This window comes from Emydura macquarii, unplaced genomic scaffold, assembly GCF_026122565.2.
Source record: "Emydura macquarii macquarii isolate MOO-44397 ecotype Brisbane River unplaced genomic scaffold, CSIRO-AGI_Emac_v2 contig_374, whole genome shotgun sequence".
NCBI classification, from domain to species: domain Eukaryota; kingdom Metazoa; phylum Chordata; order Testudines; family Chelidae; genus Emydura; species Emydura macquarii.
The window spans coordinates 13,652,689-13,665,692 of NW_027130511.1; the positions used below are offsets into that span (position 1 = coordinate 13,652,689).

The 13,004-nt window shown below is 40.5% G+C and overlaps 1 protein-coding gene across 2 annotated transcripts in view; it reads right to left on the reverse strand.

Moving 5' to 3' along the window:
* Window positions 1-8,097: 8,097 nt before the first annotated feature.
* Window positions 8,098-13,004, reverse strand: part of NUBPL (NUBP iron-sulfur cluster assembly factor, mitochondrial) — a 143,559-nt gene continuing 138,652 nt past the window's right edge. For both annotated transcript variants that reach the window (XM_067534342.1, XM_067534333.1), the window contains one exon: window positions 8,098-9,953. In XM_067534342.1, the coding sequence (XP_067390443.1) occupies window positions 9,925-9,953 (29 nt within the window). In that variant the 3' untranslated portion in view covers window positions 8,098-9,924. The remainder of the gene's footprint in view (window positions 9,954-13,004) is intronic.

Below are 13,004 nucleotides of genomic sequence, written 5' to 3' on the forward strand. Positions count from 1 at the left end.
CACTGGGGTACTGCTAGTCACTAAAAAAAAAAAGAGCATTGGAAAAAATGGGAATGTTTTAAGTGCAATTTAAATAATATTTGTGATGTGACAGCATTTACTTATTTCTTCACAGCTGGGAAAGATTCCAGGTGGTCATTCTTCAGTGCTGCTCTTGCAACCTAAAACTTCCAAAGGTGGGCTGTCTGGGAGGATAATCATCACCGGACTGTGCCTGGGGCTGCTGCTCAGAAGCGAGAGGGGGCTGCTGCTTTTGTGCTGAGTCTGTTGGTGTCACAAGGAGCTTGCTCCTGCCCTTTTAACAGATCAATGTGAAGGTGGGGAGGGCGGATCATGGTGAAATCTGCAGCATCTTCAGCCTAAGCACAGATCCTGCTGAAAGTTTGCCTTGCTTCCACTAGCTGAGCCTGTTTGGTTTTTCAACATTGAGAAGCACTGCAAGGCTCCCAGCCCTGCTATTGGCTCTGCCACACGTTGCATTCTTATTGGCTGAGCAAAGACTAGGCCAGTGAGGGGAGGGGAGAAGAGGAGCAAGCAAAATCATTGCATTGCTCCAAGTCCTGGCTGGTGAGGGAAGGGGAGCCAAGCAAACTACATCGCTCCCAGCTGTTGTTACGAAAAATCAGAACAGGGCAGACCCTGCCCTAACCAAATGGCGCTCCTACCCAGAGCGGGTGGTTGCATCCCTGAACATCTTGGTTAATTGCCATTGATGGACCCATTCTCCATGAATTTATCTAATTATTTTTTTCATCTAATTATATTTTTGGCCTTCACAACATCCTTTGGCAATGAGTTTCACAGGTTGTCTGCGCTGTTTGAAGTACTTCCTTTTGTTTGTTTTAAACCTGCTGCCTATTAATTTCATTTGGTGACCCCTAGATCTTGTGTTATGTGAAGGGGTAAATCACACCTCCTTATTCATGTTATGATTTTATAGACCTCTGTCATATCCTCTCAATTATTTTTTCCCCAAACTGAATAGTTTCAGTCTTTTTAATCTCTCCTCACATGGAAGTTGTTCCATATCTCTAACCATTTGTGTTGTCCTTCTCCATACCTATTCCATTTTTAATGCATAGCTTTTTTGAGATGGGGAGCAGAACTGCATGCAGTATTCAAGGTGAGGGCATGCTATGGATTTATATATGGTGGCCTTATGATGTCTACTGTTTTATCATCTATCCCTTTTCTAATGGTTCCTAACATTCCATTAACTTTTTTTGACTGTTGCTTCGTCGGAATAGCCTGGTATTCCTTGAGTGCTCCTTTACCACTTCAAGCATCCAGTGGCCCCACTGATTGTTTGGCAGGCTTCCTGCTTCTCATGTACTTAAAAAAACTTTGCTGTTAGTTTGAGAGTCTTTTGCTAGTTGCTTTTCAAATTCTTTTCTGGTTTGCCTAATTATCCTCTTACACTTGACTTACCAGACTTTATGTGCCTTTCTATTTTTCTCAGTAGAATCTGATTTCCAAGTTTTAAAGGATGCCTTTTTATCGTTAACCACTTCTTTTACTCTTATTTAGCCATGGTGGCATTTTTTGATCCTCTTTTTGTTTTAATTTGGGGTATACATTTAATTTGAGCCTCTTTATTGTGCTTTTAAAAAGTTTCCATGCAGCTTGAAGACCTTTCACTTCCATTTAACTAGCTTCCTCATTTTTGTGTAGTTTCCCTTTTTGAAGTGACATGCTATTGTGGTGGGCTTCTTTGGTATTTTCCGCACAATGAAGATGTACAATTTAATTATATTACGGTCGCTATTACTGAGCGGTTCAGCTATATTCACCTCTTGGACCAGATCCTGTGCTCCACTTAGGACTAAATCAAGAATTGCCTCTTCTCTTTGTGGGTTCCAGGACTAGGCTCCAAGAAGTAGTCATTAATGATGTCTAGAAACTTTATTTCTGCATCCCATCCTAAGGTGTCATGTATCTAGTCAATATGGGGATAATTGAAATCCCTCATTATTACTGCATTTTTTTATTTTCATAGCCTGTCTAATCTACCTGAGCATTTCACTGTCACCATCACCATCGTGGTCAGTAGTATATTAGTACTGCCATGTTATTATTATTCAAGCATGCAGTTTCTATCCATAGAGATTCTACGGTACAGTTTGATTCATTTAAGATTTTCACTAAATTTGACTCTATGCTTTCTTTCAGAAATAGTGCCACTCCCCCACCAGCATGACCTATTCTGCCATTCCTATATATTTTGTACCAATTTATTACAGTGTTTCATCGATTATCATCATTCCACCAAGTTTGTGTGATGCCTATTATATCAATATCCTCATTTAATACCAGGCACCCAAGTTCACCCATCTTAGTATTTAGACTTCTAGCATTTGCATATGAGCACTTATAAAATATGTCACTTTTTAGTTGTCTGCCTTCCTGTGATGTAATTGAATGGGACTTTCTTTCATTTGACTGTTTCAATTCAGCTCCTACCTATACCTTATCAACTTCTATCCTCTCCTCTACTAGGCTATAGAGAATACCCATTAACAGAGCCTCCCCTATGGGATGTGTCTGTCCAAATAAGATGCTCCTTTGCACCAGTCAGCTTTCCCCCAGCCCTGAGTTTAAAACTCCTCTGACCTTTTTAATTTTACATGACAGCAATCTGGTTCCCTTTTGTTGTTGGTGGAGCCCATCCTTCCTCTATAGGATTTCTCCTTTCCCAAAAGGCGCTCCAGTTCCCAATAAACCCAAACCCTCCTCCTTACATCACCATCTCATCTACGCATTTAGACCCTGCAGTTCGGCCTGTATAACTGGCCATGCATGTGGAACTGGAAGCATTTCAGAGACTGCTATTGTAGAGTTACTGGACTTAAATCTCTTTCTTAGCACCTTAATTTGGCCTCCAGGACCTCTCTCCTGCATTTTATTCATTCATTCATACGTACATATACCACAACCACTGGCTCCTCCCCAGCACTGCACTTAAGTCTGTCTAGATGTCTCAAGAGCTCCAGAATCTGTGCACCCAGCAGACAATTCATCATGCGGTTTTCCTAGTCATCACAAACCCAGTTATCTATATTGCTAATGATCAAATCCTCAAATTTTCATCCTCCTCAACTAAACAGAGACTGTCAGGCGGGGGAGCACTCTACTGTGTCCCAGAAAGCCTCATCTATGAACCTCTCTGAATCCCTGATCTCTTCCAGTTCAGTCACTGTGGTCTCAAGAGACTGTATTGTATCTCTGAGGGCCACTAGCGCCATACACCAATTGCACGCATCAGCCACATGTCCACAAGGCAGGTAATCATACATGCTGCATTCAGTGCAATAAACTGGATAGCCCCCCATCTGCTGCTTAACTTCTGTCTGCATTCTTTTTACTCCTGCAGCTCTTTTTGTTATTTTGTTTTTTGTTTGTTTTGTTTGTTTTTTAAAAGGTTTCTAGCAATAAACCAAAATTACCATTAGGAAAGATTTGCACCAGCTTGTTGTGTAAATTGGGTTTATTCCAAAACTAACAACTGTGAGTGAGGTTTAGAAGTATCATGCTTCCTATTAATCCTTTTACTTAGGTCTGTTCAACAGTGTAGTTCACAACCATGGTCACCAATAATATCAACTGATACAGGACTATTTTTGAAACACAAACTGAAATTGCATGCCAACAAGTTGCTTGCAAATGAGGTTATCAAAATTTCAACATCCTCATTCAACCGAGCTCTGTTAAGAGTTCATGGCATCCATAAACAATAGTTTAGCTCCTAAAGAAATATTGTCTGAACCAGAACTAGACGAGCAGAGTAGCAGAAACACTGTTTAAAGGGAGGCACAAGTCCTGCAGTTTTTACACACACAAACTCTGGTTTTCAGTGATCAATAACAGATTCACCAAAGGTTAATTTTTTTTTCCTAATTAGGCTTTCAATCTAAAGTCAACAGATACTAACATATGCATTGAAATGTTTAATTGAATTAACACAATTTATGCTAAATCTGAACTTTTAAAATTGCGTTGCTAATTCTGACAATCTGCAAACTCATTATTTTTCACAAAAATTCTCACCCCACTTTTCATCAAAGTTTTAACTATATAGTACTGTAGTGAGATGTTGTATTGCTACAACTCCATTTTACAAAACATTTTACAACTTTTACAAAATATGTCCTAGTATATTATAGAATTATAGAAATGTAGGGCTGGAAAGGACCTCAAGAAGTTATCTAGTCCAGTGGTTCTCAACCAGGGGTACACGTACCACGGGAGTACACCGACTCATCTAGATATTTGCCTACTTTTACAATAGGCTAGATAAAAAGAATAGCGAAGTCAGTACAAACTAAAATTTCATACGAACAATGAGTTGTTTATATTGCTCCATCCAGGGGTGGCCTAATTTAATGGCACCCTCAAAACCCCTCCCCACTGGGCAGAATCCTCTAGCCCCACCACCCTGCTGCCAGGCAGAAGTTCTGAGCTCCCCACCCCAGCCTGGTAGGGGCAGAGGGCGCTCCATGAGCTGCACTTTAACAGTAAAAAAGCCACATGTGGCTCATGAGCCACGGTTTGCCCACTCCTCGGAAATGTAAGTACCATATTTATACTCCAGTTGGCTTCTTTTTATAATTATAGGATAAAAGTGAGACAGTAAGCCATTTTCCAGTAATAGTGCACTGTGAGACACTTCCGTACTTTTATGTCTGATTTTTGTAACCAAGTGGTTTTTAAATGAGGTGAAACTTGGTAAGCAAGACAAATCAGACTCCTGAAAGGGGTACAGTAGTCTGGAAAGGTTGAGAGCCACTGATCTAGACCATAGTTTCTCAATCTGTGGTACGCGTAGCCCCCAGGGGTACGCGAGACACAGGCAGGGGGTATGTGGCAAAAAATCCAGTGAAGGGAGGCGGGCAGCAGCCACCAGCTTCCCGCCCGGTCCTACCTCCTAGCTGGGAGGTAGATGGCAATCCTGGGAAGCAGGGCGGCACCTGCCGGCTTCTTGGGATGCTGGGTAGCAGTCGCTGGCTTTTTGGGAAGCTGGGAGGCAGCCACCCATGTCCTACCCACTCCCAGGTGGGAGCCCAGCGGCAGCCTCCTGTGTCCTGCGAGCTGGGTTCACATCTGGGTGGCTGCCACCTGTGCTTTGGCTCTGAGCCGAGAGACAGCTTCCCATGCCCTGGCTTGAAGATGGGCAGCACCTGGCTGCCGCCTGTCCACATCCCCGGGTCCTAGCTTGTGCGGAAGCCTCCTCCGCCCCAGCTCAGATTGGGTGGCAGTCTCCCACTTCCGCTTGCAACTTGCCCAGGTGGCAGCTCCCCTCCCCAGCTCAAAGCCTGGTTCCCAGAAAGTCAGGTGGAGAGCCCAGCTGCTTGCCCAGTCCTGGAGCCGGGCCCTACCTGCAGGCTTACTTGTCAATTTCACTACTCTAGCTAAGCAGTGAAATTGACAACCATGACAGCCCCAGATTTTACCAGTACAAAAATGTTAAGAGGGGCCCACACAGTGTGATTTGCCCCAGGCCCACACTCCCCTAGGGACAGCCATAGGGAGCACTGCTATCCACTCTGGTCGACCGCTAGTGCCTGCTCAAACCTCATAAGTTCCCGCCTGTGTGAGGAGAACACCACGTGACCCCGCCATCAAGCCATAGTGATTGGCTGGCATTGACCTTTTGGAGGAAGGGGAGAGAGAAGGAGGGGAGAAACAACAGAAGGGTTTGTGATTTGCCAAAGCCACACAGCATAGCAGAACTCAGAACTCTTCTGCTTTACAAGAAATACAGTCGTCGAGTGGTAAAAGGAAAAAAGATTGTATTTCTCGGAGTAGAAAATTGAGTGTTGGGGTACTTATTAAAATTTTCAGAAGTTCAGGGGTACTTGCTACTTACAAGGTTGAGAAACACTGATCTAGACCATCCTCATTACAGGCTGAGACTGGGTTAAGTAGATTTATACCGTTCCTGACAGGTGTTTGTCTAACTTGTTCTGAAAAACCAGCAATGACTTGGTGTCATGGGCTCACCTAAGCCAGTGGAACATCTTGCAAAGTAAACTAGCCATATTCTATAGAAGTCAAATTAACCTTCAACTCAGGATGGCACACTTGGGCCTTATGTTCCACAAAGTAATCAAAAGTCTTTTACTCACAGTCACAGAGTCCATTTTCACTGCCGGACTGGTGCCACCTCCTGGTACTCTGGGGATTAGCTACAGGCCGACACCCCCCTCCCCCCGTTTGCAGTGCACACAGTCACTTTATTTCTGCTGTCTGCCTGCAGCCCCTCTCACTGCCCCAGGAACCGCAGCATTCTCTTCATGGCATGGCCCTCTGGCCGTGTTCCCCCCTTCTGGGAGAGGGGGAGTTTAGCTCCTCAATAGTCCTAGGCAGTTTTCCCACTCATTGCCTCGGTGCTTCTCATCCAGTGGGTGGTAGGGGAACCTGTGCCCGCCGTCTTCTCTGGGTTCCAGCCCAGGGACTCTCAGCTCAGCAGTCTGGGCCTTCCCTCTCTGGCCTCACTGCTCTATCCCTGGGCTGCTTCCTACTACTGGTTCTCATTTTCTTCCTGGGCCTACCAGTTCCCAAAGCCTTCTCCCAGTGAATAACTGCAGCCTGGAGTCTTCACCTACTCCCCCTTCTCCTGGGAGTGTCTGCTTTTAGCTCCTAGGCTTTATAGGCCCCACGTATTCCCGCCCAGCTGAGCCTCTTTAATTAGTTGCTTAATTGGTTAACTGGCCCATCTGGCCTGCATTAAACCCTTCAGGGTGAGTGTGGGGTAGACACCCCATCACATTCAAACAGAAAGGTATATTCAGAATTAGGCTGAGACCAGACCAGACCAGGCCTCTGGGGTTAAGACAGAAAGATCCATCTTCCTCTGTCCTAGCTTCAGCCATAACTGAACCCCAACAGCAGCAGCCAGCCTTTTTTTACTGGCCTGCTGGGCCCTGATTGGCCTCTGCCTCATCTTGGCCCTTCTAGCCACTAGAGGACCAAGTTCCACCAGCAGCTGATCCTGGGAGGCCTCTCTAGGGAACCCTGGAGGTCTGAGCTCACTGCCCTTCTTTCATCTTAATGGACAGTTTCATAGGGTGGAGCACCCCAAGGCAGAGGCACCCACAAACACCTTAGAAACTTGTTCCAGTGTTTATGAAATATCAGTACTGTAGTTGAAACTAAACTACTCTGGTGAGGATAACAAACAAAATAGATTTTATAATGTAATGTCCTTAACTTACCATAATTATTGTTTTATGTTCAAATACTGTCTTTCCTATATAGCCTTTCACTAATACTAACAATTCAGTCATCTAGTAATTAATCCCAGTCATTTGAGTGAATTACCATGGTTTTACAGTAATTTCAGTGGGGTTGAAAACAAATCAACAACATGCACTGTATAATTAAAGAAATATGCACAAATATCTATATAATGTAAAAGTTACAGTTGTAGTGCATCAACATACTTAAATTCATTTGCAGAAACAGGAAAAGGAGGAAGATACTTTTATCCATTAGTGATGATGGGGCATGTAATGCAAATTTGTTTTGATTTTAGTTTTGTTTTGAATATGGTTGCCCTTATATGCAAGGATAATCCTTTCAGTGGCATACTTACAAGGCCCTTTATGTTTTTAAATGGCTGATACCACTCTTTATAAAAAGAATCTAGTTTCACCCACTTCAGTGAGCATTAAACAATATTTACAAATATGCACAGGGAAATCCTTCCATGTAGGCATTTAATTATAAAGAATTTTGCATATTCTTTTAGAAACTATATTTACGAGTTTTTCCCGGTATACCGGGGTAGAATGTATTTAACAGCAAGGCATTAAAGGTAGCTTAATAGCAGCAAGATTAGAAACAGTGAAATCTAGTGCTTTGTCTTATTAAAAAAAAAAAGTAAGGACATTATACAAACTAACTTGATCCCTCAGACCAACCCAGGATTTGGAAAGACAGCAAAGAAAAACAAACAGCCCTCTCTAAGTGAATTATGATGGTCCATCCAGTCCCAAACCTGAACTGGAAACGTCAGTAGCCATTCACAAGCTTGCTAACATAAAGAGTGAGGATAATGAATACTAAATTTGGCAATCTTCATGTAGACTTTTTTAAACTTTAAAATAATTTTAGAAATCCAAGCTTCTTACTGAGAATTAACATGTCCCACTGTACTACAGTGATTAGAGCCATACAAATATTTACAGACAAACACACAGGCAGATAAATGAATACTACTAAGGTGGGTGCTACAGAAATGCCTATATAGAGATAAAATTTCTTACCAAAACAACAAGGCAAAGAGTTATCAATGAAGTGACAAGAGAAAGCACACTGTAAGTGTTTAATGTTTCTAAAATATATCACTAGACAATTGCAAATGATTGGATACTTGTGTTTGAATAAAGGTATTATCCAAAAGCTGGAAATGACATGACCACAAACAGCAGAAGTGAAATTTTACTTCTCTGCACTTTTTTCAAATACATAGATGAAAGCTAAGTTAAAAAAAATCAGTCATCTTAGAATACACTATTTTTCACATTTAGAAAAATCAACTAAAGTCTGAGATTTAATCAATAATTTGTGACAAAATTTTAAATTTCACTTTAGGTCCATAGGCTCAAAGACTGACACATTCTATTTGATGTCATATCATTACAAGAGGAGAAAAGTGATAGGAACAATGGTATAAATTGAGGGTGAAATCCAGGCCCCAGTGAATTCAATGGCAAAACTGCCATAAGGATATAATATTATTTGAATGGTGTGAGATAGTCTAAATATAAATCAAAATTCTAATTGTAAATGGAAGCCTGTGCCACAGAATCATGTTCTTTTACATCCATAGAAATCACTCATACCAAGAAACAATAAGGATCACATAACACAAAGCAATACAAAACAATAACAAAAAGCCTTGCCATGGAAGAGCATAAGTTTGCTTCATTTGCTTCTATTGTTACCTGTTTAATTTATACATTCAGATCCTGCATTGTTACTTTCATATGGAAGCACATTCCTATATGCAATCAAGAAATTAATTATTTTTTGTCATTTACTTCCCCGGGCAAATTGAACTCAGATATGACATGGGTTTTCAATGAAGACCTTGTTATTACCTAGTTTTCTATCTAGGTTTAACATAACAAAAGCAGGCATTATCCCATAAGTAGGAAATTACCTCATAACCCAATATTAACCAATAAGGAAGAAATTTGCTCTTGATCCACTAGGAAAAATTAATACAGCATATGCCGACCTATCATACTGTTTTGGAGGCTTAAGTGTAAATGTACACAAACATATGGCAGTTACATAATTTTCAGTTTGCTAATTCAATCCTCGATGCTTTGCCCAATTTAAGGCCATGTTAGCAATTTAACAAAAGCGCCGAGGTCTGAATAAAAATGTGCATAAACTAATGCAAATTGCAGATGCCTTCATATTTTATACGGTTGTGTGCCAGAGACTATAATCCTCAACACACCATGGTCCATTTTTATGAGTCTGTCTGCTTGGATGAAGATGGCACATTGTATTCTGGGAGTGGAGTTTCCACAGGCTGAACCTGCACATTAAAAATGAGGGAAGCTGCATTGCTGAATGATGCACTTTGTTCTTGTTGTTTAAGGATATTAAAAATCAGCAGCAGACGACAATATAAAAACTAAGTACCATCCATTTTCCTTCTGAATGCTTGAATCCACTTGAATATAACCAGATGATGTCATGACAAATATAAAATAACAATACTTACAAACTTTAGGAAACAGAAATTTCAAAACAATTTTCTTACAAATACAATATACAATCCACATAACTGTGTATTTCTGCTTGTTCTGCCACTGCTTACACCATCATGTCACTTTACTGTTAAATTCTAATCACAGGTACCCGAGATGAGCACTTCATGCTGGAGGAGTTGGCAATCTCGTTACTATTTCAGTAGCTATCCTGAGGTAAGCTTTGGCCTGTAAAAACAAAAACATATCTATCACCTTTTGTTTTCGCTATGAGAAAGCATAGGAATATAAAAACTTCTGTTCATTCAATGTTCTCGCACACACATTCAGAGAAGCATTTTAATTTCAATGTTGCCTTTTTGGTTGAAATAACACAGTAATAATTTAAAAAGTAAGTGCTATTAAAGCATCAAGGAAAAATCAACTCCAAATATGGTCAGTTATTTTTTAAATTCCAGTCCAAAACTCAGCTGAGCATTCCGTCCTGTCCAGCAGGAAGCATTTGTGTTCTTCCAGGAAAAACTTAGTTTGCTGTGAAGGACCCCTTCAACCCTGGCAGAAAATGTTATTCCTAAAGTTCCTTTGTCCTGCCAAGCTGGTTGACGTGCTGAATACCCAATTTCAAAGATCGGACAAAAAACAAATAAAATACTAAAAAGTCAAGTGAATGACATAATAAGTACTGTGGGGGGAGGGGGAGCGCTAAGGAAAATATTATAGAGTCAACAGGGATTAAAAATGAAAACACCATTAAAAAGGCTATTTTCCAAAGGGATTCAGGTGGATGTCCAAAGGGAGCAAATTCCACTTGATTAAGGACCACCCCAGTAAAGGGTAAACAACCTATGGTGTGATGGTGGAGTCCCTAAAAGTGGATGTTAGAATGTGGATACTCACCAAATTAACAATCGAGGAGATAGTCTTATATATACCAAGTTACTTTTGCATTAACATCTTTAAAAACCAACAGAGCCAGGTTCATTATCAATCTGACCAGAGATTCATAAATTTTAAGTCCAGAAAGGACCAGTAGTCTGACCTCTGGCATAGCACAGAACATCGAGTTGGACCCAGTAATCTCTGTATCAAGCTCAATAACAGTGGCTGAACTACAGCATATCTTTTAGAAAGACATTCAGTTTTGGTTTAAAGATTTCAAAAAATGGACAATCTACCACAGACCTTGGTAAGTTGTACCAGTGATTTTACCTTCACCACTAAAAATCTGAAACTTATTTCCACTTTGAATTCTTCTTCTTCTTAGCTAACTTCTCCCCATTGAGATATTTATAGGCTGTGATCAAATCACCTCTTAATTTTCTCACAATGAGCCTGCATTTCTGGCCCACCCTACACTTCCACTGTAATGGGAATGTTGTAGAGAATGTCTTATCTATTTTGTTAGAAAATGAAAGCATTGCTAGAAGGATCACCAGTGTGATACTCTCTCCGCCCCACTGCACATGCTTCCTATACCTGGAGGCTACTCTCAGCCCCTCAACCCTTTCTGTCTGCCACTCCCAGCCCCCTGGCTTTACCATTGTGATATAGGGTGCACCGCTTACAACCTAAATGTTCATGTATCCATAGAACTGGCCCTCAAGTTTTGAGTACATAAGGAATGCAGGATCAAGACCTTATAGCACACTAGGCACGGGCAACACAATCACAGCTGACCAAATGAAGGGCTCCAGTGCCACGAAGATGAAGAAACATGATTAACTTTAGTCGTGTGAGCAATCCCTAAGAAGTCAATAGGACTACTCACGAGAGTAAAGTGACTCACCTGCCTAAGTCTTTGCATGATCAGCCTCAAATGCAATAGCAGTATGCTGACAATGCTAAGATTTATTTAAAATAAGAACTACCAGGATGAATAACAGTATTTCCTATTCTGTAGTTCAGCTTGGGGGCAAGTTTTTTTTTCTTTTGAAACCAACTTAAAACATTTATACTGCCTACCAGAGAGGTCCAAAAATGCAGTTCTAATAACATAATTATGCTTAACATTTTTTCAGAAGACTAGCACCATTGATGTCTCTCTCATATTTCCTCCATATGCCCATTCTATAAAGACACATCATCCACTACTCACAGAAACTAACTAAATGGAATAGTAGCAGACTTCGCTACAATCATTAATCTACCAATTTGTGCACTTACAAAGCAGTGCTAAATCAAGGTGACAAATAGCTACCTGAAGAATCTCTACAAGAGATTCTGAAGAATTTAGTTCTGTTTAATCATTCCTACCATACAGGAAATAACTCTTGTGCTAGGAGTTACTTAACATTCTTCAACACATTTGTAGAATAAAATTCTATACCAGTGGGATAGGCTTTTCTTATTTGTACAATTATTTCATTTTTTAAAAGGCAAGCTATTTTTAAGAACAGAATCCCAAAATATTAGATACAATTCTATTTACAATTTAGTACAATATAAGTTCCAAAAATTCTTACTTTACTGTATAAAGTTTTAAGATCTTTAACAAGAGAATGATTTAGGGCAATATAATCATCAGTAAAACCAGACACCACAACTCACTTTTACAGTCCCCAAAATATAGTACAGAAGAAAAGGAAGTATAGCAACAGCACAGTTATGATGCATTTATTTTGCATATATTTATGATGTAACCCCACAAGACAATGTTTTAATAAATTAATTTTCCACAAAGTAGTTACAAGTGAGTCTGATATCACTGAGTGAAACAGAATGAAATGAAAATGTATTAAAAAATCTCCTGTTCACAATTCACTAAGAAGCACAAACATGAAGTATGTTATGGAGTTAAATTCTTTCAGTTAGACATAAGCCATAAGAATGGTGACAACATTATACATTTTCATTGCAGTTCCATAATAGTCAAGCCTCCACTTTTCAATAACGTTCCCATCAAAGATAAGGGGTAATCCTGCCCCCCTCCCTTACCACAAGATGCATATAAAACTCAGTACACTGCAGAAATGATGTTTCTACTTCCAGAGCAGGGGGAGTGAGGAGACAAGTAACGGTGTCCCCATTAAGGTAGACTATACATCCCTTTGCAGGCTGTGGAGACTAAAATTTCAAGGCCTTGAAACCCAGCTCATTTTGACACTAGGTTTTTCAGAGCCTGGTCAAGGTAAAATAGCAAACAAAGATCTTCCCGCATTCAGGATTTCAAGTAACTCTTCACTAGCCACTTTTTACAAAACATATACTCAGCCAGTTTGTGCTACCAAAGCATGAATCTGTCCAAGAGAGGAATTTTTCTAGATAGCATTTTCCTCTTTT